The sequence below is a fragment of the Sitophilus oryzae genome, unplaced genomic scaffold, assembly GCF_002938485.1.
Source record: "Sitophilus oryzae breed Bouriz unplaced genomic scaffold, Soryzae_2.0 scaffold_1440_pilon_pilon, whole genome shotgun sequence".
In the NCBI taxonomy this organism is placed as follows: Eukaryota; Metazoa; Arthropoda; class Insecta; order Coleoptera; family Curculionidae; genus Sitophilus; species Sitophilus oryzae.
The window spans coordinates 5,013,208-5,039,135 of record NW_022146105.1 but is presented as its reverse complement, the minus strand read 5'-3'; the positions used below and the strand labels follow the sequence as shown (position 1 = coordinate 5,039,135).

At 32.9% G+C, this 25,928-nt stretch overlaps 1 protein-coding gene across 1 annotated transcript in view; it reads left to right on the top strand.

Moving 5' to 3' along the window:
• The first annotated feature begins 1,189 nt into the window (after nt 1-1,189).
• Nucleotides 1,190-25,928, top strand: part of LOC115876893 (transcription factor LBX1) — a 42,679-nt gene continuing 17,940 nt past the window's right edge. Inside the window, exons 1-3 of the mRNA XM_030892927.1 lie at nt 1,190-3,770; nt 6,674-6,862; nt 8,682-8,785. Coding sequence (XP_030748787.1) covers nt 3,428-3,770; nt 6,674-6,862; nt 8,682-8,785 — 636 coding nt within the window. The 5' untranslated portion in view covers nt 1,190-3,427. The remainder of the gene's footprint in view (nt 3,771-6,673; nt 6,863-8,681; nt 8,786-25,928) is intronic.

Below are 25,928 nucleotides of genomic sequence, written 5' to 3'. Positions count from 1 at the left end.
AGGTTATATGATAGCTATATATTAAGATTTTTCTCTGTGTAATCAGTAACTGTTTTAAATCTAAATGTTTTTTGAAAAAAAAAACTCTTGTAACCAAATAAAAGTAGACCGTTTATGAGTGTTACCAAATATATTACCAGTTAGTAATCAAACGTGGTCTCCGTTTTGGTATTTTTTTTTAATATGATGTCAGGCAGTGAGTTATACTATATTATACAATATTATACATACCATTCAAAGTAGATATTTCCGTGTACATATTATGAAATTTACAATTAGGGTTCTTTTCACACCTTTACGAAAAAAGAACTTTAATTTCAAACAAATATTGACTCAAATATTTTTTTATTTGTATTTTACCAAACTTAAGTAAAACTTTTGTTAGCCTATTTGAGGGTATTCCTTTTTTTACACTTGTGTATATATATATATAAAAAATGTAGCGCACTTTTTTTGTTTTTCATTATATGGAGAGCAAAAGCATGTTCTAGTCGAGTGTAAATAGTTAAGAATCTCATAATACTGATATTAATTTAGTTTGATCTAATGTGCATTATAAGTGTTTTTTTAATACCTAATAAACAGTTCAGTCTGCATATTAATCAGTTACTACTGTCGTTTTATTGTTGAGTTTTTGTTTTAATTGTTTCCTGACCTTTTTGGTATCCTTGTTTCTTGAACTTATTAATCTTTGTTATATCTTTGATATCAAATCCTTATCTCACGGAATTGTCTTAGCATTGAGGTTTTATTTACAAACAGTGCGATAAACAATTCTACTTGTATACTTTATTTGAATTTAGCGCTAAAGGTAAGTTAGCGATATCTCTGTCAGAATATTCGAACTTATATATTTATAAAAGTTAGGCATCTTTTTAACAGATGTCTCTGATTTTTTTAAGCCGTACTGCTTCTAGTATGAGAATCTCCTGGTAGATGTCACTAATTACTTATTCCTGTGAAATTTTCCAATAAATACAAAAACTTTAACGGGCGTTTTTTTATAAGGCATTTTTTAATTATTATTTGGTCTGCTTAATTAAGTAGACAATATTATTTATTGTTACTTGTAGTATCTTAAAGATTTTAGGTATTATTTTATTATTTATATGGGAGGGATTTTAGTTTCAAAAATTTATTTTAAAACAGGAATATGTTAATATTGTGTTTCCGCAGGAGAGTAGTATGATTTAAGTTCATGCTGCTTTGGGGAGTGACGCCCCCACGGTTCCGAGTTACCTGATCACCTCTGAGACCCTTGGCTCCTCAGAAGTGATCACATGAAAATCCTGAATGGTTCAGTAACTGTTCAGTACAAAGCCACTATAAGTCTCAAGACGGCAGTGTTGGATGTTCCGAGACCTTTGGCCATCAGAAGTGATCACATGAAAATACAGAATGGTTCAGTAACTGCCCACTGTCCAATACAAAGCCACAATAAGTCTGAAGACGGCAGTATTGGTCTCTCTATGGTTAACGGATTATAAAACTAGCGCGGTGTTGTTTTAAATAGCGCAGGAAATAATGCGAGACGGTGTTGACTTGTTAATTTAATGTTTTTTTAATTGCTATGTTGCGGAATGGAAGATAATGAAGTAATTAATTGAGCGGTGCGAGCGAGCAATCGTGAGCTAAATCGATGCTTCGGTAAAAAGCCGGCACCGCCACGGGGGGACAATTACATTAGAGCGATTAATAAGTTGGGGCGCGCACCGCACAGGCGGCCCTACGTAACGATAATCGCTTGTAAATAAGCCCTAGCGAAGTATCGCGTTGCTAGAACTGACTCCGCGCACTCACGGGCCTTCAAACACCGTTGCCGTTTTGTCTTTGGACCCTCTCCGCACGTCTTAAATCATCATCTCTCAGCCGTAAGATATTATACAATTTATATAGAGATGGGAACAAAGCAGCGTTGGTATGATACATCGAGATTCAGAACTCTCTGAAAACAAACATCCAAATGAGAATGGGATTGTTGGTAGGCCACAATACTAGACTTTTCATGAAAAGCGAATGAATTATTGTACTTGTTTAGATGAGGGTCTTGGCACAGATTAGGTATACTATATGCATGTATACAGATAAAAATCTTGTCCCTAATTCGTGGTACAAAAATTGTTTTTTATGACGATGAGCAAACGAGAAAAATTTCCTGTGCGCAATGTGGTCCTGGTTTGAATTGTTTCATAGTTTAAAGCTTGGCAAGAGGTTAGAGGGATGTAACAAGGCAAGAATATTCTGGCTGGTTCATGGAGACTTGAATGACTGAAATTTATATGGGCCACTGCAGACTGAGTGAAGGTAAGAGAAGAAATTATGCAAGGTTAGACTGGTTCGGATTTAAAACTTGGTAAGAGACTGGAGGGATGCAATAAGGCAAGCGCATTCTGGCACGACCTTCAGCTCAGAACGTGAGACTAAATAATTGCAGTGTATGCACTGTGAAATTAAATATAGAGACTATAGAGCACGTATAATATTTCCTCTTAACATGTCCGTTTTATGGTCATTCTTGTAACCGCTGTTATATGTACTGCGTCGCAGAAGCATTCTGGGCCTATGAGTGGCACTGATGAGCTTTTTTTACCATTTCATCTGGAGCAACTTCATGGAGTAGTTCATATATCTAGTTGGAAACATGACCAAATTTTAATAATTATATACTGGTCCTAGTGGAGCTTGGTGACACTTGGCCTGAACCATCTGTATAAAGAAGTTTGGTGTTCAGAAATTGAATTTGAGTAAGTTACAACAAGTCTGCTGCAGTGGACAAGTTCTGTTCTGAGCAGTAATGGGCGGTGGGTAAATATCCAATGGGTGTAATATAGAAATTTGGGTATATACCCAGAAAGTGTTACCTATTGAGAGTATATTTCGTCGGGGAACCCTCTTATAAAATTCAATTATTAACCTAAATTGAACTGCAATGTCTGCATTGTGCTGTGTTTTCGATACAATTAAGGATATTGTGCTGTTCTGCAGTCTTTGTGGGTAAGATAAGAAAGGTCACAACAAATTGTTAAAATTTGTTATAGTACATTAAATTATCAAAGTAAACATACTTGGGTATATAAATTCAATGTACCCTGGCACGGGTATTACTGGTATTTACCCCAATTACAATATAGCGGGTGTTTGTCCGTCTCTGATTCCGAGACGGTGTATTGTTAAAAAATCAAATAGATTTATCGTGTTTGGTAAAATGAATGAAAAATGAAAATGCCGATGAGAAAGAAAATGAGTGGGAAAATTGTGCGGTTTGGCAACAGGGTATAGAACGCGGGGATCACCTCGTTTGGGCGATTTCGGCCGCCGCTGCTTCCGAGAGCGGGTGTGTGACGTCGCGCGGTCGCGCTCCGACCACGCGGTTGTTTGTCAACAAACGGCAGCGCGCTTTTCAAACGGCCCATGCCTCTCGCAGAACATGTCCGCCGAAATCAAGGACCAGTCGCAGGAGTACCTGGCCGTTTCCAAACAGCAGGACGTAGACACCGTCCAGCAGCCGTCGTCTTCGACCAACCGGTGTGCCGCGGACTTCCACAACAGTTGCAGTGCGCGTCTGGAACGCTTCTCCTGGCACGAGCACGTCTACCGCCGGTTGACCACCAAACCGACACCCCATTACATCGAGAATATTTTGGGGCTGGCCAACGTGTCGCCCCCTGCCTCGCCGAACAGCCCCGCGCTCACCACGGACCTGGATATTAACGAGCCCCTCAATCTTTCCGTCAAAACTGAACAAAAAGTGCGGACGAGAAGTGCCAAAGGTAACTTTTCCTACTTATTTTATTACTATTAAGTTTATCCTTTATCGTACAACAGACGCGCATTTTTTGAACTCACTCAGACGTTAACTTTTCCAACTTTAATCATCTGTTGATGCTTTTACCATTTTTGGTTGTCAGATTTTAAATCCATATATTTTGCGAAAATATCAAAATAAAGTTGCTGCTTTCTAAAAGCTGTATTTTACAGCCAATTATCTGACTTTGTACGGCTTTTAAAGTAGCTTATTTTTGACAAAAAAAAAGTGTTTATATTGACATTGTACATTTTTTTTTGGAGTAGACTCCGTTTAGTATAGACAGAGGTCGTTATGTAGAAGTGTAAAAAAGTGTTTATTTGGAAGAAAAGTCTCTTTTCAAGCGTTGAGCATTTGCGGTTGGGATTTCAACGTTCAAATACTTGTGACAATTTTGTTTACTTTCCGTTACCGCCATTTCTGTGAAAGGTCGCTCTAAAAAGTAATTTAATAAATCTTTTTCTCCTGTCTTTGAGTAAACAGCAAACTGCTTTTGAATCAAAAGGCGAAAAAAGGAACAATTATACTGATTAAAGTCAATGAGCTCTTTTTTAAAAGGAAACTGGAATTTATTTCTTTGTGCTGAGACGGCTTTTGTCTTGCCTCACAGTTATCGCCGCTCTTAAGAACATTCAAATTATTATACGGGGTCTGCCTTTTTCCGAATGGCACGTAAATAAAAACTTCCGATCGATGGCTAATAATTGCCTGTTCTGCGCTGAAAAGGAGCTTTAACAAAAACTTAGATGTCTGAAAAAAATGTCTATTGTTAATACAAATTTGAAGAGCGGAACGTTTCAATTTATATCATTTGAAATCAGCGGAAAAAATGATAATTTAGATAGCTTCAGAAAAGTGACATTTCTAGCTCATTAATTCCTCAATGTGGAATAGATCAAAATATATTTGAACCCTCTATTTAAAAAGTGGCGTCACGGGTATAATGATGGCTCTCATATTTTTTTTCACTCTCTTCAAATTGAATTTGAATATATAGGATTCTTCTTCCTCATCCCCCAATCATCCACTCCTGGATATAGGTCTCTCCTTTTCTTTTTACATATCTCCCTGTTTTGTTCTGTATTTAACCACCGTTTACTTGCCACTTAATGTCGTCCACTCAACGTTTTTGTGGACGTTCTGCACTTCTTTTAGTTTGTCTTGGCCTCCACACTGTTATTCTATGCGCCCATCAATCTGTCTTTATCCAGTTTAGCAATATGTCCAGCCTATTGCCGTTTCATCTTCCTGAATTTCGGTAACTCTTGTTTGCCTCCTGATGTTTTCATTACGGATTTTGTCTCGCATAGTTCCATAGCTCTTTGAGTTGTTTCTTAACAACTAAACTTTTGTTTATTTGCAAAAGATTTTGTTACACTGGTCGTTTCCAGTCCGTATGTTTGCACAGACAAAATACATCAGGTGTTATATACTTTTCGCTTCAGATTTATAGGGATCGTATTGTTTTTTAGAATGACTAGGACACATGGGCATTATTTTAAATAGGGTTAGATCAAATTAAAATGAAAACCATTTATTAGAGTGGTTCGCATAAGTCATACAATATGGACCTAAATAATAAATGACCAATATTTTCCGACTATTTGTTCATAAAAGCCTTTTAAATAGAAATAAACTGTAATAAATATTTTAATTACCGATTTAATAAATTACATAAATGTATTAGCGCTGAAGTATTCATCCGTTCCGTGATATATTGCCAACGAAAAATATTCTAAATTGCCTCGATCGGTTTTATAAAATTTTAATTTTATATAACAACATTATTTAATTTTTACGCGCTTTTTACATTCATTTATTGTTTAAATATATAATAAAGGTTCAGCTAAAATGAATCCATTATATCTCGTTAAAATATTTGATCGCGTGTTGCCTGGTTAAGTAGCTATGATTAGTTACATGCATTAACTGGAAAACCATCATAAAAATGCAGGGGAATTTAACTGTTATTAGTTCTTCACTGTGACATGTTTTGTGTTCGATAAAATTCTCGTATACACATAATATTTCTTTTTCTATGAACCATATAACATCTATCACAGTTTAATCATTATTGGAACATTAATAATGCATGTTAAGTTGTTTGCCTCTATTTTATTGCTTTTTTCTATAGTTAGTATTGGCTACAAAACAAAAAAAAAATATTACCGTTATTTTTGCATAAAGTTCATACCGTATTTTAAAAACACTTTAAATTTTTGACGCCTTTTTATAATTGCATGGAAACGGGTATTTTATGGGCAACTAAAAAAGAAAGGTATCTGGTTTAACAAAAATAGAGAGAGGGTTTAACAATATTGAACATTTTTTTTTAATATTAAAGGGTACCTTGTGTTACATTTATTTTTTTTATTGAAAATAACGATGATACAAACGTATCGATGCTTTTGATGTTAACTAGCTAATCAGTAATTCGCCCTTTTATTTGCAATGATATTGTTTATGGGCTTTGTTGTCTGGCGGTGCATTAGTTCACTATTGATTGTATATGTCGAACATAACCATTTGCTCTATACCGGGAACTTGACAAATGACTAAATTATTGAAGGCCGCTTGAGAATTCAATCGGCCCATCGTCCGTCCATCGCACAATGTTTACTTAATAAAACCTATTTGTCTTATTTAGGGTTGACTATTCCGATAAATACTTTAAACACACATGCACAGACTTGTCTTTTTTTAATTTTATTTTCCCATGAGCGGTTGACCTGAACCACAAAACCTCACTTCCTGTTTGTCTATTATTTTGGTCTCAGTATCAATATAAATTTTCTTATATTTTCGCTCGTGGGATATATTGTTTTCTTTTTATAACATTAGGAATGAGGGATATATTTCTTTTTTTAGAATCTGCGACGAGAAAACGAAAAAAGAATCGGGAACCTCTCGATTTGAAAGTTCCTTTAGCACAAAGTGCTTTGCAGAACGATAACCAACGTCAGCAGAGCAACCAAATCGACACTGCACAACCCACCGTCGTAGAAGATACAGCAGAAAATAAAAAAGGCAAAAAGAAAGCTAGAACAACATTTACAGGTAACGATTTTTCATTTTTTTTTTATTTGCAAAGATTTTTTCACGTCAAACAGCCTAGAATCCTGTACTCTGTACTCATTTCTTATACAATCTCATTGGACATATGGAATTCTAGGGTGGGGTGGTACGACTGAATGTCATTTAAAAATCTTGAATTCTGTTCAAAAATGCTTCATAAAAATCATTTACAATAAAAAGTAAAAAGAAAGTCTTCTTTTTAAACATTCTACGTCACCTGTGTTGCTTAGATATAAAATTTATTATATCAGGGGAAAATACCCATATAATATGTTAACCAGCTTAACCTAGCTTATCCTCTAAAACTATTGGATAAAGATCATCAACATTTTTTGCAGCTCGTTTATAACATTTTACCAACCCTTTTTCTGGGTTTAAAAAAGGGGTATGCAAATGGCCGACTGATCAAGGTAGAGATATGTTTAATGATATAGTTAACTTAAATTATACAAAATAATTATTCACAAGTGCCAGTGAACATTATACAGAGCGAGTCTTAAATAAGTGCAAATATTTTCAGGGCTTGTAGATCTCGATAAAAGAAACATATTATTTTCTCCTGACCGTTTTTCAAATAAATCCAAAATGATTTTTTAGTTAAATTTTGAGAATCATTCTATCTTTTCTCGGTTGTCTTTCTTGTAAATTTAATTTATTTTCTAGGTTGCCATATTCCAGATTCTGTGTTTTTGAGCTTAAAATTAAAAATTTTCAAAAAATGTTTACAAAAAATTCCAAATTTTAATTTTTTTTTTTCACGAAAAAAACCTCACAGACGTGTCTCCTAGGTCGAAATATACTACCCCTAAAAATATTTGCACTTATTAAGACTCACCCTGTATATTAATGTAAATTACTGTATTCTTTTTCACACACAAGTAATTCTATTACTTTGTGGTAATTCCTTAGCGTTTATGTTAATTATTAATATTTAATTTCAGTTTTAGTTAAAGTGTACTTATACAGGGTGAGTCTTAAATAAGTGCAAATATTTTTAGGGGTAGTATATTTCGACCCCAGAAACACGATTATGATATTTTTTCCCAATTTTTTTTTATTTAAAAAAACATAATTTTTTGATAATATGGCAATATAAATAGTAGATTAAAATTACAATAAAGAAACCCCAGAAAAGATTCAGTGGTCCTCAAAATTTAAGCAAAAAATCATTTTTTGTTTGGAAATTTTTAAAGTAAAATAACTCGGTTATTTGGGACTTATATGGAATTTTTTTTCCAATCTACCAGCCCTGAAAATAATATTTGCACTTATTTATGACTCATCCTGTATAATGTTATACATAATATTAGCATATTATGTTATGTTATACTATTTTATATCTAGTTAATTCAAGAAAAAATGTAACGATACTTTAATAAACGTTATTCTTATTATTATTAAAAAAAAATCACGAGGAAGTTCAATGCTAAAGTGAAAAGAATTTGAGGGTCAATTTTTTAGGACTAATATTTTATGAATAATGTCCGTAATATGAGCCGAGGTATTGTTCTTTGTTTGGCTTCTGCGAATTTGGTCTTAGCTCGATAAAAAATCACAGGTATAAGCTATAGAACAACAGAAAACTAATAAGGGTATAAACGGGCTATTAAGCGGGGTCATTACTGGGAAAAGCCTCATCCAGACCAAACAAGCATTATTTACTCCGTCTGCAATATCGACTTGACTTTCGTTCCTCATTAAAATCGTTGCATTATCGATAATTTTATGTGCTTGCTCCCTATACCCTTTTATCGCCCTTATTCTTTGACATATCAATGCACATTTCTTCTTCGATTTGCAGGAAGGCAAATATTCGAATTAGAGAAACAGTTCGAGCAAAAAAAATACCTCAGCAGCAGCGAGAGATCCGAAATGGCCAAACTGCTCAACGTAACGGAAACACAGGTTAGTATTAAATAAAGACACGACATTCTCGGGACGATAATAACGTGTTAAAACGGGTGTCATAAAAAGGATACCTTTAGCCTTTAAATTTTATTTGTTTTCGAACTTGGGTCGCTTTTAATGTCTTAATTGCTAAAGCATTAAATGCCGATTTATTTCGGAAGATCGTGTCAAAATAGAATATTAAACGGATTTTCGATCATTGGCGGAACATTTTATTACAAAATAGTATTTAAAAAAAAACTTATGTCTGTCTGGTGGACTATGTTAAACTTTATTGGCCCAGAGCCACCCTTAGGGCAGTATAGCATTTTAAAACGGCGAGTAAGTGCGCGTAGGATGATCGCGGCGAGCATCGCATCGAGATGCCGCACTATGTAGTATGTAGGTACCCTTAGATACTAAAGAACCATATTAAATATTACCCGGACAAAATTGCTGAAGACTGGCTTGATAAATGCAGGAATTGTCTGTATACAGGGTGGTATACCGAACTGTATTTCGGAAACTTCGGCAGCATATTCTGCAGATAAAAATAAGTAAAAAAGTTCTTATAAATGTATGTCCTAAAATGCTTAGTTTCGGTGATACAGGGTGTAGAAGTTTGATTTTTATTTTTATTTTTCTCAAATAATTTTTGAAGTGACATTAATATTTTGATGAAAATTGGCGTCTGGGAGTTTTTTGATATGAGAAATTTAATTCTGATTTGGTCAATATGACTCCTATTTGTAGGGGGCGCCATTTACATGTGTTTTAACTGTTTTAAAAAGTAATAACTTTTCGTCCGTACCTGTATAAAACTACTGAGTGAAAAAATATACATTTCCGTGACTTTTTACGTAAAAAATGTCTGTTAGTAAAAATCGGTACTAGTAACCGTTATGAAGATAAATAGAACGGAAATAGTCAATACATGTCATTACTGAGAAAAAATAAACATGTTGAGTAGATAGTTGTTATTTGACTGAAATAATAAATTTGGGAAATATTTATTTTTTTATATTAACCATAATTTTTTTTGCGCAAAAATGATGATAAAATTTATGATTTCAGCTTAATAACAACTATTTAGTCAACATTTTTAATTTATGTCATTGATGACAGGTATTGATAATTTCGATTCCAAATATCTCGGGAACCATTACTCGTAGCAATTCTTACCAAGAGACTTTTTTTAGGTAAAAAACATCATAAATGTATATTTTTTTTACTCAGTAGTTTTATACAGGTACCGACGAAAAGTTATTATTCTTCAAACCTGTTAATAAAGATAATAGTTCTAGAAAACAAATCTAACTTAAAATTTCAATTGCTTTGCTGAATAGTGTAAGTTTGTTCATCGTTTTTTATCGGTGATATACGATTTAAAATTGGCAAATTCAAGTTAATATTTGATTCGTGTAAGCTGTGCCGGCAATTAGCAACAGCGGAGTCCGGAGGGGTGGTTTGGGGGGGCTGGGGGGGCGTCAGATGCCGCAGTAACTCATCATAACCCTTCGTCGTTCCCGGCGAGGATTGCCAGACAGTGGTGTCTCAGTTGTTATTAAGGAAGCAAACTGGTTCTAATTGGGCAAGGGGTTGCTTATTGATTTCGAGTTTTGCGTTTCTTCTGCATTTTCTAGTAGGTATTAGGGCTTTGTTTCCTCCTTTAAATGGCCTTTTGATTATAGGTTGGTTCGCCCTTAGCCCGGACTTAACTTAGTTTGTCTTGCCAAATAATATACGGCTGCAAGTAGGTTTATTAATCGCATCGAATTAAGGAGGTTTAAAATGAAGAATTATCGGCTACGGAAAAGTGATTTTTCCGGAAATATAATGACTAAAAGATAATGATGCAACAAATATTATAAAATATTATATAAGAGATGTACAGGGTCCGGCAATAGTGCCGAATAATAGGGAATTTTGTTTTAAGTGCAAACCTAAACTATGTACTAGGATGTATTTCAGGAAAATATTTTAACTTCTATAAGGTGGCTCAAAAAAGTATGAGTGGATCGGGATGATTTTTTTTAAATGGAACACCTTGTATATTATTGCACTTTTGGCTTCCTTTCAGATCACTTTACATAATCCTAAGACATGAGTAATTATACTTCGATAATTTATGAGATATTAATAAATAAATAAAAATTATATATTTTTAAGCCTTTCTCAAAAAAATTATTAATAATACAAGAATTACTCTGAAATCAAAACTATAGGTATTAGATATTTACTTTAGATGGTCTGTAATTACTTTGCTACAAATATGGAAATCGTAAATCGTACAGGATGTTCAAAATTCTACGCCAAACTTTCTAAAATATAAAATAATTTTTCTTCGTTTTTTTTTAAATGGAACACCCTGTATATTATTTTTTTATACAAAATAATATACAAGTACTGATTTCTTTCGAAAATCGACAACTATGAAACCTGAACTATGGTACATTGTGAGACAGGAAATTGTAGAGAGAAACAAGCCCTATAACATAGGATACAACATTTTAATGAACAGTGCTTTCCATAAAATCAATAAAATTAAAAATATACGAAATAATATACATGTACTGATTTCTTTAGAAAATCGACAACTATGAAACTATGATCCCTTCCCGGACACAAACGGTACATTGTGAGACAGGAAATTGTAGAGAGAAACAAACCCTATAACATAGGTTACAACATTTTAATGAACAGTGCTTTCCATAAAATCAATAAAATGAAGAATATACGAAATAATATACATGTTCTGATTTCTTTCGAAAATCGACATCTATGAAACTATGAACCCTTCCTGGTCACAAACGGTACATTGTGAAACAGGAAATTGTAGAGAGAAACAAGCCCTATAACATAGGATACAACATTTTAATGAACAGTGCTTTCCAAAAAATGAATAAAATGAAAAATATACGAAATAATATACATGTACTGATCTCTTTCGAAAATCGACAACTATTGTTCTAAGCAATTTGTAGCTAAATTATTTGACTTTTTAGAACGTCATTCTAAATTAGAAATGAAAGTTACCATCTGTCAGTTATACGTGGGAAAACAAAATGTTGATATTGTGGTGCCAGTTTATAACACCCTGTGGAGTACGTTAACAATGCAAGGAATTTAAAAATCGTTTTTTCATCTAGGTGTATCTTTTCTCGATAATTTGTTTTTTGCTTCATTTCAATAGTTTTTTGAGATATTCGCTTTTGAAGAAGACACTAATATTTTTTAGTATTTTTTGAATTAAAAACATACCTTTGCTGCGTATCTAGATGATAAAATAATTTTTAAATGCTTTGTTAATATATTGTTAATATACATATTTTACAGATATTTTCAAACTTTTACTGAAATATCAACATGTTGTTTTCCCTCGTATAATTGAGAGATGAGAACTTTCATCTTTAATTTAGAAAGAGATACTAAAAAGTCAAATAATTTAGCTACAAATTGCTTAAAAAATCATCATAATCGGCCCACTAGAACAAAATATATAAAACTTTAAAATACATCAAATTTTAAGGTGTAGTTTTTCGTGCCGGTGAGTGTATATTTTTTTGTCAAAAATCAGTTTAATAGAGGATTTTTTGCGAATGTTCGGCTGCATCAGTAGTATAAATATACTTTTTATTGCTGATATTTCCAATTATCTAATGGATGAGCCCTCTTAATGGCAGATTGAAAAGGACGGGAGTTATTGATTTGAGAAATTTCACATTTTGGGGGTCCAAAAGAGACAGTGAGTGTCTCGGAGGAGACAAAACTCCTGTCGAAGCCTTCGGGCCCTCGAACCTTGCCAGCGATCTGCTGAAATTAAACGACAACTTATTTTCATTATTCACGCTTCATACTTTGCTGCATACTAAAGAGATTGCGTCCCGGATATAATCCTGTAAGACGAACCCGAAAATACATCGATAATTGGCATATGTGAAGCGCGAAATGCCCACAGCAAAAGCACGTCTATGTCGATATATACTGAGTGCTGAGTGACAAAAAAGGACAAACCTTATATAACAAATTCATAATATTTTTATAATTCTTGGTGTAAATGACTGCTTCTCATTTAGCAATCGATTAGGTTTTCATATAACAAAAAATGTTATAAACAATTACCATTCTCAGCTTACTCAACCATTTCCAATTATGGTGTTGCCTCCCTCACATATTTAGATACTCTCTTTGTAGATAGGCCCATTGTTGTCTATTGTTGGCTAAGCAGGCCCAAGTTATCCCTGCTAATTTCCTAATATCACGGTCCCAGTACAGGTTTGGTCTTCTTCTAGGTCTCGTAATTCCTCATGGATATCATGCTGAAATTTTTGTGGTCCAACTGTTGTCCGTCCTTCTTGCCATTTCAGGGATTTGATTCTGTTGATGATCTCTATTACCTGGGTCTTTTGTCGTATCCGTCTTTCTTGGTTATTCCCAACATATTTCGTTCGATTGAGCACTGTGCGACAAAGGAAGGTCAGTCAAGTTTGCCCCCCGTATTAGAGGAAATTCAAAAATAAATATACCACTATTTTGCACACATTTTGCACAATTTTGCACACCATAAATGATATTTTGCACACTTACCTAAGAGAAACCAGGGCCGTTTTTTAAACGGGGGGCAAACTTGACCGTTCCTCCCCATTTGTTAAGAAATTGATTTATTTCTATGTACACCGATTCAGCTAATTTTGCACAATTTTGCACACCTGTTTTTGAATTTTGCACACCCATCGGACGAAAGTTCTAAGCGGTTGAAAATTTGAAATTTCCCCCCCCCCCATCTGTGACTAAATTGAATTTTGTTTATATCAAACGAATCGGCTAATTTTGCACAATTTTGCACACCTGTTTTTGAATTTTGCACACCATCCTGATTAAAGTTATGAAGGTTTGAAAATTTGCAATTTCCCCCCCATCTGTCACGAAATTGAATTTTGTGTATATCAAACGAATCGGCTAATTTTGCACAATTTTGCACACCATCCTGATTAAAGTTATGAAGGTTTGAAAATTTGCAATTTCCCCCCCATCTGTCACGAAATTGAATTTTGTGTATATCAGACGAATCGGCTAATTTTGCACAATTTTGCACACCTGTTTTTGAATTTTGCACATCATGCTGATTAAAGTTATGAAGGTTTGAAAATTTGCAATTTCCCCCCATCTGTCACGAAATTGAATTTTGTGTATATCAAACGAATCGGCTAATTTTGCACAATTTTGCACAGCTATTTTAGAATTTTGCACACTCTCCTGACAAAAGTTATGAGAGTTTGAATATTTGAAATTTGTCCCATTGTGTGTGAAATGTCCCACTTAAAAATACATAAGTATGAGTCATATTTCGAAAATGATAGATCTCAGTGACGTGAAAAGCTGCACGGAACTTAGATTTCACCTTTTCGATAATTTATAGCTTTCATAGAAGAACATTTATGAAACTAAAGATTCTACACACAGATTTGTCCTAGCCCTCTTACTTCCTGAAATACCTGGCAAATTTGAAAATTTTGCATTTTTCGACAACCCTCATATCTCGGTTATCCTATAACTTATCGAAAAGGTGAAGTCTGGGTTCCGTACAGTTTTCCACGTCGCGTCGCTGAGATCTGTCATTTTCAAATATGACTCATACTTATGTTTTTAAATGAGACAATTCACACACAATGGGACAAATTTCAAATATTCAAACCCTTATAACTTTTGTCAGGAGAGTGTGCAAAATTCGAAAGCAGCTGTGCAAAATTGTGCAAAATTAGCCGATTCGTTTGATATAAACCAAAGTCAATTTCGTAGCAGATGGGAGGGAAATTGCAAACTTTCAAAACCTCATAACTTTCGTCAGGAAGGTGTGCAAAATTCTAAAATAGGTGTGCAAAATTGTGCAAAATTAGCCGATGCGTTTGATATAAACAAAATTCAATTTCTTAACAGATGGGGGGGAAATTGCAAATTTTCAAACCCTCATAACTTTCGTCAGGAAGGTGTGCAAAATTCTAAAATAGGTGTGCAAAATTAGCCGATTCGTTTGATATAAACGAAATTCAATTTCGTAGCAGAAACCCGCATAACTTTAGTCAGGAGAATGTGCAAAATTCAAAAACAGGTGTGCAAAATTGTGCAAAATTAGCCCATTCGTTTGATATAAACAAAATTCAATTTAGTCACAGATGGGGGGGAAATTTCAAATTTTCAACCCCTTATAACTTTCTTCAGGAGGATGTGCAAAATTTAAAAATAGGTGTGCAAAATTGTGCAAAATTAGCCGAATCGATGTACATAGAAATAAATCAATTTCGTAACAAATGGGGGGGAACGGTCAAGTTTGCCAAAGCTTACCCCGTCTAAAAAACGGCTCTAGTTTCTCTTAGGTAAGTGTGCAAAATATCATTTATGGTGTGCAAAATTGTGCAAAATGTGTGCAAAATAGTGGTATATCTCTTTTTGAATTTCCTCTAGTACGGGGGGCAAACTTGACCGACCTGACAATGGAAGCATGTGGATCAAGTCCTTTTGTGACTATTAACTTATAAATGAAAAAAATTATGATACTTTTCTCTTCTTTCCTGAAAGAAATAAATAACCAAATATATAACAGAAAAAATCCTACTAGACTAATCTATGTTTAACCTATTTTAATACGCGTCTTGTAGAAAGTTCAAAGAGGCATTAAAAGAGCCGCATATATGTACGTGTATATTCCAATCGAAGAATAATAATTTTAAAAGCTGTTAGCAGTCAGGGCGACAAGCTGTGAAAGCCAAGCCGTTTAATTCTGGTCTTAATATAAACAGAACTAATAGCTTCCAAATGTACGCGTTTTAGAGTTATTTTTCGCTAATTATTCTTTGAGATAGGGGTGAAAAGATATTTGGCCAGGTGCTCCATGCCAGACGACATTTTCCAACAAATAAACAACCACACTTTCGGATACTTCGGTTATTTTTGGATCCAAATAATCAATTTGTAATCCTTTATTTCGTTATAAATACCTACCATTTACAAGAAATTATAATAAATGAAATATAAAGATACCTTTAACTACATTATGCTATATCATTAATTTATACTAATTTTTATTATTTTATTAAAAAGACGTGGTCTATATTATAAGGGTATTTGCTTACACTATAACTATTAGTATAAGCGAGCATATTTCATATTTTCTGTCACATCAGAGACCTATAAATAAAGACTGGAACGGTTTTCTAGGACTTTGACTAATTTATTTAATTTTTAAGTACGTCCAGTTAACATATTAATCTCCCAGATATATCTATACCGAAAAGCATTAAATTAAATTTACCGCAATGAAAAGTTTTTTGGTGTATGCGTTTGGGACAAACATGTCGTATTTAATATGTAGTGTAAACCGTGTAAACTGCACAGAAATACACGAACGAACCATTATGCAGAAGCTTTGTTTGATATGTTAATAAAGCATGGTGTAACATATATATTTGCGTAGGTATGCATGTCACTTAAAAGGATCTTTGATCTCGGATTCGTCTCTCTTCTAAGACGCACCTTCCACTAGAATTCGGATATTCAGTTAATTTAGCTGATCAGTAGCGGGACAATTAAAAACAAACTCGGAATTGGAAAAGTTTGGCGTATTTTTGAACCAATTAATTTTATTTATTGTCGTTTTGGCCGATGTCCGAAGCAATGCTCCTGTTAAAAACAATAAAAGTTTTTTATAGATCGAATGAACCGTCAACATCGTGGAAGATACAATACATAATTACGTAAATTGAAAATAGGAAAAATAAACGCGCTCTTTAAAATTGATGGCTCGGAAAATATTTCACTAAATGATGTGACAGTAAAAAGACAACTCGAATGCTAAAAATAAGACGCCGCGGCTTAAGAGACTCGTTTATGAACGGTTATAAAATTAAAACACATTCTGATTGATTATATTTTTAACACTTGTCCGATATTTTTCTATTCCTCACCGTTAAAAACACAATTTAACGATTATGAGTGGCATCTCCAAACAGCTGTTGCGAAGCATCTTCCTTCGTAATAAAATTATAATTAGTGTAAAACTCGTTCGAGCTATAAAAAAATAAAACTTCCTATTTGTATTTAACTGCTCTTTAAACACTCTTAAGTTATTTTAGAATATAATCCTGTGGCTTTTTAGTTAAAAACAACAAAGTTTTAACTCTTAATTACTTTTAATACAAATTGATCTTAATAGAGTACTTATTTCGATAAGATTAACCAGGAATATTTTTATAGTGTATTTAATACAAGGAAAAAAAGAAAACACTTGGTTTACCTAATGTTTATTAATTTTAATTTGCACATAATATGTTAATATATCTTTTTAAATATACAATATGTAATTCTTGATCAGAATTGCTTAAATTGATCAAATTTATATTTGTCTTGAAAAGATAGCTAAGTCATTTCGAGAAATGGAATCGCTTGCTCCAAAATGATATAGTATTGAACTATGTGTTTGGCAAATTTAACTTGAGTTTTCAGAGCTTAAATTGGAATGTCCCATATTATTTTTAATGAAAGATTAGATATTCTCAAAGCAAGAATACGTTTGAGGTTGAGAATTTATTTCTCATTTATTTTAGCAAAAATACTTAAGGTTAGAAAATTTTTCTGTTTTATTTCACGAAAAATTACATTTTTTCTCACCTTAAACTCTATTTTTGTTTTAAAAACATAATACCTATGTACTTTATTTTATAAAGCAATTTTAATTTCGAGTTAGGAAATAGACCTATAGATATAGGTACATAATGAAAACAAACTTACCTTTAAATGTTTCAATAATATTTTGAGAACAACCTCATTCTTTGAGGTTACTTGAGTAAATCATTATTTAATATTAAGATTCCATGCTTTTTTTCAAAATTAAGTTAATATTAAAATAAAAATTGCTTACTTTAATTAATTACTTTTCATTTCTTAAATGAAAAATTATAATTTCATTCAAACTAAAATAAAGATATTTCTTGAAATATATATATATATATATATATATATATATATATATATATATATATATATATATATATATATATATATATATATATATATATATATATATATATATATATATTCACAACTTGAAATAAAGATATTTCTTGAGAAAATGGAATACTGCATTTAAATTTAGGAACATTTTTAATTGTATCATTTGTGCTTAAAATGAGAAGTTATTCGTATACTCCAATCCAAGACATTGTTTTTTTTGTGTAAGAATAATAATGAATCGTTTGGGCCCATATTTTTTTTGATCCAGTTTTACCCCTTTTTTGTTTTCCTTTGTCGCCGGCAAGTTTGAGATGGCTTAGTAAACAAATGAATGAGCGTGTAAAGCGTTTGATGTGGCCAGTTTGGCCTTCCTATCCTTTTATTGCCCTGTAATCCGATTTGGTCCGCCCCAGCATAATTTTATCGATCTTTTTAAATTTATTTATCCCCCATAGCCTTAGTTTCTGGGTTATAAATTGGCCAAACCAATCCACAAACCTATATTCTTCTCTTTTTCACATTATAATGTACTAGTTTTATCCCGCGACTTCGTCCGCATAAAATTCGAATTTTATTAATATAATATAGTGTAATATTTATTATAGCACCTAGTGGCAATATTTGGAAACACCTTACATGTGTCTATTTGTAATTGATAGTCTATGAATAATGATATAGTCTTAACAGTTTAGAGTTTAACCGAACTGTGTGTTTTTTTTTTCATTTCACACAATATCTTTATAAGTAATTATAGCCTATGTGTTATTCCAATGTATGAGCTATACCGGGTGCGTCTCAAAAGTGGCTCACCCATAGGGGTGAGCCACTAGTTATAGGACTATTTTATTTTTTTAGTTAAAAAACGAGATTTGGTATGTTAGTATATGACATAAATTAGGATTGATTGACGTATTCAATTGTTTTAGGTCACTTCCTGTTTCACCGGAAATGATTACAACTTTTGATTTTTAAATGGCACCCTCGGTATTTTTTTTACTTTATTCAATAGAAAATAACACTCTGAATAGAATGACATATTATATGTCAACTTTTGACATTTCGCATATGGTTTATTTGAAATTATAACTTGCGGATCCTAACGAAAATTTGACTCGAAATACCAAGTGTGTGGTATCAGATTATTCGTAAAAAAATTCTTTTTCCAAATATGCTAATGAGCCACCCTCGCTCCATTTGAAAAAATTGAGATATGATTAAAAATACGATTTGTGCATTTTCTAACTGGTCAGTGAAAGACATTAAAATCATTAGACGATCAAATCTATTTTCCAAGGCTCCTTGATTAAGAATTAGTGTTTTTAACATAGCCATGGCACTCTAGATTGAATTTTAAAATACGATTTTTTATTAAGCGAGAATGTCAAAAGTTGACATATAATATGTCATTCTATTCAGAATGTGATCAATCATTTTCTATCAAATAAAGTAAAAAAATACCGAGGGTGCCATTTAAAAATGAAAAGTTGTAGTCATTTTCGGTGAAACAGGAAGTGACCAAAAACAATTGAATACCGTCAATCAATCGTAATTTATATCGTACACTAACATCCCAAATCTCGTTTTTGGATCTGAAAAAATAAAATAGTTATAGGGGTTTTTGAGACCACTTTTGAGACGCACCCGGTATTATTGTAAAGTTTCATTAAAATCCATTCAGTAGTTTTTGCATTGGAAGGGTAACAAAGATCTATACATCCATACATACAAACTTTCGCGTTTATAATATTAGTAAGGGTAGTGTATTTTAATTTGGATAGTTAAATAAAAGAGCTTTTAACGCCCGACAAGCATAAACATAAAAATCTAAAGTATTGAAGTAAAATCCGTATGTAAACTGAAGGAAACCCTTTAATAGTATTACTGCCGCTTATCGTTAAAACGTAATTCGATCACAATTAGATATTTTACTACCACAAACGAGGCAATTAGCGAAGCTTTTCAAGCTCGACACTTTCTGTTGACAAGCTTTTTATTATTAAGTAGTATTTATTGCCCTGAGGCGGACCGATTTTAACCCATTTGTCGGGCTAGTAAGCTACTCTGTGCAAGTCTACTCTAAAATTTACCATAGCTATAAAAAATAGACTTGCCCTAATTTCAGACATTTGTACTTTAGAAAGATATTGATATTTATTTATTTATTAAAATAAGTTTATTAATATTATCATGTTTCTAGCGATCTTACAGTAGTGCAAATAGCCATAGAGTAATTTAATTAGTGAGAAACGGTTCGCAAACATAATCGTGCTCTAAATGAATTAAATTTGTGTAATTAATTATCAGTATAGTAAGCAAATAATTAACGACTAATTTAGGCGAAATCAATGCCAAATGAACCTTAATAAAAGCTATGAAATTCGACTGAAAGCAAACATACGAATTGTTTCAAACCAAACGTTCCCACTCAATATTTTTATATACATTGATTTACAGGGTGATCCGAACTGTTATTTAATCAGGAAACAATTTTTTATATTTATTTCGTTTTTTTTCTAATAATTTTAGAACTAACGTAGATATTTGGATGAAAATTGGTTTCTTGACATGAGAAATTTTATTTTGCTCTAAATATAGCTCCTACTTTTAGGAGGCGCAAAAATATTTTTATCTGATTTAAAAGGTAATATTAGACTCCTTATTTTTATCTGCAGAATATGTACAATTCGGACCACCCTGTATATATTAGTACCCTGTAATAAACAGTGATGTGACTTATTTCAGATACAAGTATTTGAAGTACAGATATAAGATACAAAATACTTATTTTCATCTTATATTTCAAATACTTTCTTAATTTCATCTTGTATCTTGTATTTAGATACATTTTTTGACACCCATTTCATTCTTTAAAATGAATTTGAAAAAAGATCTTGTCCTGATTGAAACACGTAAAATTAATCGGCATGAAAAACAAAAATTGGATACTTTTAACAACAATGGTGAATACTTTAAACAATAATGGACCAAACCTATTAAATGTTTTTACACTTTTCAATTTGGTAACTGATATCTCAAATACTTTGCTTAGAAGTATCTTGTAACTTGTATTTCAGATATGTTTTATGAGGTATCTTGTACATCTCTGCTTATAAAGTGGATTTATTTAAACTTGTTATAAGGTAATTTTTTCCAGGATTTTGACGAACAAGGTTATTGACAAATAATGTGCGACTTTAATACAGTCTTAAACAGTTCAATTAACATTGTTCTAGAGCTTTTGAAGCTCCTTCCACCAAAGTGATAAACTTTATGGACCACTTAGTGTGTAGATTTAATTCGAAGTTCCAGTTGAGCTATCGCGTAAAGGGCTCTGGAAGCGCTGGATCCCTTAGACATTGATAATTTACCCGTTCAAGGTGTCGCTATTTTAATTTCCATCTTGGTTTCTCTACAGGGCCCGGAAATAGTGCGTCGAGTGTAGCTCCTAGAATAAAAAACTTGGAAATTTTGTTTAAAAGTGCAAACCTAAAGTATGTAGTAGGATGTATTTCAGGAAAATATTTTAACATCTACAGGGCGGCTCAAAAAAGTGTGAGTAGACGGGGATAATTTTTTTTTAAACGGAACACCCTGTATATTATTACATTTTTGGCTTTCTTCCAGATCACTTCACATAATCCTAAGATATGAGTAAATATATTTCGATAGTTTCAGGGATTAATAAATAAATAAAATATATGTATTTTTCTGCCTTATTCATTAAAAAAATATTATAAATACAAGAACTGTCCTGAAATCAAAACTATATTAGGTTTTTACTTTAGATAGTCTGTACTTACTTTGCTATAAATATTGTAATGTTAAATAATTCAGAGTGTTCAAAATTCTACGCCAAACTTTTGTGTATTATTTAATAATATTTATTCATATCCTAGGAATATGTAAAGCGATCTGAATGGAAGCCAAAAATGCAATAATATACAGGATGTTGAAATAAATTATCCCGATCCACTCACACTTTTTTGAGCCACCTTGTAGATGACAAATATTTTTCTTAAAGAAATAGATCCCTAAAATAGATCCTAGTATATTGTTTATGTTTGCACTTAAACAAAATTCCCAAGTTTTGTATTCTAGGAGCTGCAGACGCCCGACGCACTTTTGCCGGACCCTGTATATCTCGAGATATCAGATAAATAGATGCTGTTTTTACCGTGAAATCTGTGAATTTTATTAGAATATATAATTAGTTCAATCAATTAGCGATTAAACTGAACTAAACCGGAAATTTTTCAATTTTAATTGAGACTTGGGTCCCATAGCGTTTGGCTTACTCTCCAGCGCCACTCGTTATCCATTTGTTATTCATCGATTACCTCCATTTATCTGATGATAAATTAATGTTCGCATAAAGCCCTTTTATTATAGACAAAAACATAATTTATAATCAACCCTAATTAATGGATTAGCGAACGATGTATTTCAGTTGGATTGCTTGAAATATTTAGCTAATTTACCGACAGTATTTGATTTTTTCCTTTATCACTCGCATTACTAAATCTTCGCGTTTGATGCAAAACACATGAATTTAATTGTTTGATGCAATTGAGCGGCAGAAATCAAGCCAAATGGATAGACGAAGCGTAAGCAGGGTCGATATTATTCAAAACTACCATCAAAGGTGTGCAAATAGGGCGCCGGCTGTTTTGTAAATTGATTGGATAGCAAGCATGGGAGATTTTAGGTGGCCGGACCAAAATAAGGCAGGATATTTGAATTGCAAACGATTAGAACCGACTCAGCCGGATATGTCTAATTAGGTCTGACGCGAGGCACTCAGCTGACAACTGCATTCTCGCTTTAAAAGATCGCTCAATATAGTTTTACGATCTCGGATACATCGCATCTTCCGCTAACTTTTCTTCGCTTATTTCCAAACTATTAGTGCTAAAACTTGCAGTGGCGACGTGTGCTTCAATATACACCCTCAGAAAAAAAATTGTATATTTGAGGTGAAACTTCTTACTAACAACTATTAAATTGAAGGATTTTGCACACATTTTGCACAATTTTGCACACCATAAATGATATTTTTTACAATTACCTATGAGAACCCCCCCCCCCCATTTGTTACGAAATTGATTTATTTCTATGTACATCCATTCGGCTAATTTTGCACAATTTTGCTCACCTGTTTTTGAATTTTGCACACCCTTCTGACGAAAGTTATAAGCGGTTGAAATTTTGCAATTTCCCTCCCATCTGTCACGAAATTGAATTTTGTGTATATCAAACGAATCGGCTAATTTTGCACGATTTTGCACAGCTATTTTCAAATTTTGCACACTCTCCTGACAAAAGTTATAAGAGTTTGAATATTTGAAATTTGTCCTATTGTGTGTGAAATGTCCTATTTAAAAATACATAAGTATGAGTCATATTTCGAAAATGATAGATCTCAGCGACGTGAAAAACTGCACGAAACTTAGATTTCACCTTTTCGATAATTTATAGCTTGCATAGAAGAACATTTATGAAACTAAAGATTCTACACACAGATCTGACCTAGCCCTCTTACTTCCTGAAATACCTGGCAAATTTGAAAATTTTGCATTTTTCGACAACCCTCACATTTCGGTTATCCTATAACTTATCGAAAAGGTGAAGTCTGGGTTCCGTACAATTTTCCACGTCGCGTCGCTGAGATCTATCATTTTCAAATATGACTCATACTTATGTTTTTTAAATGGGACAATTCACACACAATGGGACAAATTTCAAATATACAAACCCTTATAACTTTTGTCAGGAGAGGGTGCAAAATTCGAAAGTAGCTGTGCAAAATTGTGCAGAATTAGCCGATTCGTTTGATATAAACAAAATTCAATTTCGTAGCAGATGGGAGGGGGGGGGGTATTGCAAATTTTTAAACCCTTATAACTTTCGTCAGGAAAGTGTGCAAAATTCTAAAATAGGTGTGCAAAATTGGGCAAAATTAGCCGATTTGTTTGATATAAACGAAATTCAATTTCGTAGCAGATGGGGGGGAAATTGCAAATTTTCAAACCCGCATAAGTCAGGAGAATGTGCAAAATTCGTTTGATATAAACACAATTCAATTTTGTGGCAGATGGTGGGAAAATTTCAAATATTCAAACCCTTATAACTTTTGTCAAGAGAATGTGCAAAATTCGAAAATAGGTGTGCAAAATTGTGCAAAATTAGCCCATTCGTTTGATATAAACAAAATTCAATTTAGTTACAGATGGGGGGAAATTTCAAATTTTCAAGCCCTTATAACTTTCGTCAGGAGGGTGTGCAAAATTTAAAAATAGGTGTGCAAAATTGTGCAAAATTAGCCGAATCGATGTACATAGAAATAAATCAATTTTGTAACAAATGGGGGGGGGGAACGGTCAAGTTTGCCCCCCGTTTAAAAAACGGCTCTAATTTCTTTTAAGTAAGTGTGCAAAAAATCATTTATGGTGTGCAAAGTTGTGCAAAATAATGGTATATCTATTTTTGAATTTCCTCTAGTACGGGGGGCAAACTTGGCCGACCTCTTGAGTTGTACTTTAAGTTGGTTTACACTTGGGAAGTAGAACGGTTCTGGTCCAGTTAATGGAGTGTTCGCTCCTTTTCTAGCTAAATCGTTTGCTTTTTCATTGCCTTCTATCATACCTTGGTGATAGAAATCTATCAGAGAGATATAATGAAAATAACAAGCAATGCCCTTTGAAAAAGGCTTTATATGAATTGAAACTAGCACTATCCAAATGGAACGAATATTTAACTGGTTTTCTCTAAAAGAATATGGTTTATCGTTACTTAAAAATTCGTTTGCTAAAAGTAACTGGTAATTTATAACAGAACATTTTGTGTCCCTTTCAGTCATTAAAGCTCGAACGTATAACGTCATAGAGCTGATAATTTGATCAATGTACGAGCGTTTTCCAGCGTTATTGTCATCTGAAAAATGATATCTTTATTGCTATTTGATGGGCTGTGCGATGAAAGTGGATTGGGATCTATTACTCCATCAAAAAACGTTGTAATACGCTGGCCCATCGTTTGATTCATGCAATTCTCGTAATACAATCACGAAAACAGAATCGCGTCTGGCTTTTTCTTCCGTTCGGTTTTTTTTTTCCTCGACCGACGGGTAATTGAATATTTTTCGGAGGATCTTCAAAAGCGAGCGAAACAAATATAAATCCGTATTTTTACTGTTTCAGATCGCTATTGATGGGTTATATACTTAAGCTGTCAAAACACAATATAGGTTTGCTCGAGCTATTAATGGTTCAGTCTCGATTTTTGTTTTCTTTTCCGCCTTGTGTCTTATAACACTTAAGTTACTCACTTAAGGAGCTCGGGCACTAAAAAATCCTCTTCTCCTTTGAAATCTGAAAATAATTAGTAGCTATTTATTTAGCTGTCTTAATTAAGTTTATAACGATTTGCTTTGAATGACATGTTGATTTAGTAGATCCCTTCATTTATAATAACTTATTTATGTAGTTGGAATATTTAGTACAGGACATTGAGTGCCAAAATTTCGATTAACAGTTAACAAGATAACAGATGCATAATTAAAAAACTCACACAGCTTCGATATTGTAAATATCTAAACAATTTAGTTGTTTGCCAGCATACTTCGAGTAAACATTTGCTTTAATTTAACAATAAAATATGTTTTTATATTAAATCTGCGCTCTACGACAAACAGAATATATGAAAATTAATCGTTCAATTTAAACGGGATAATTTGCCGTGAATTTATTTGATTTGGTTTCGCAAAATGGCGCTGCTCCTGAACGGATGTGTTACAATATCAAAAGTTTGACGATACGTTAATTAACTTGGGCCGTTTCCTTTCCAGAAATTCACTAGACGTTGTATGGTAATGTTCCTCAAATGATGATATAATGTTATATGGACTAGATTAGTTTGCGATCAATTAATTTTCTCAAAGAACCTTCAGTGTCGGGGTTAGAATTTAACATATGTTAGTATGTACTAGTATTTAGAATATTGTTTTAAATTTTTACCCCCTGTGTCTATTAAATAGTGATATTTCACTATACGGTAGTAAGCGCAAACATTTTGATACTTAGTATTTCATGCTACATAATTCAATAGTCCGCTTTGATAAAGTAACTCAGCGCATCGGATTATCTAACACAGTAAATGC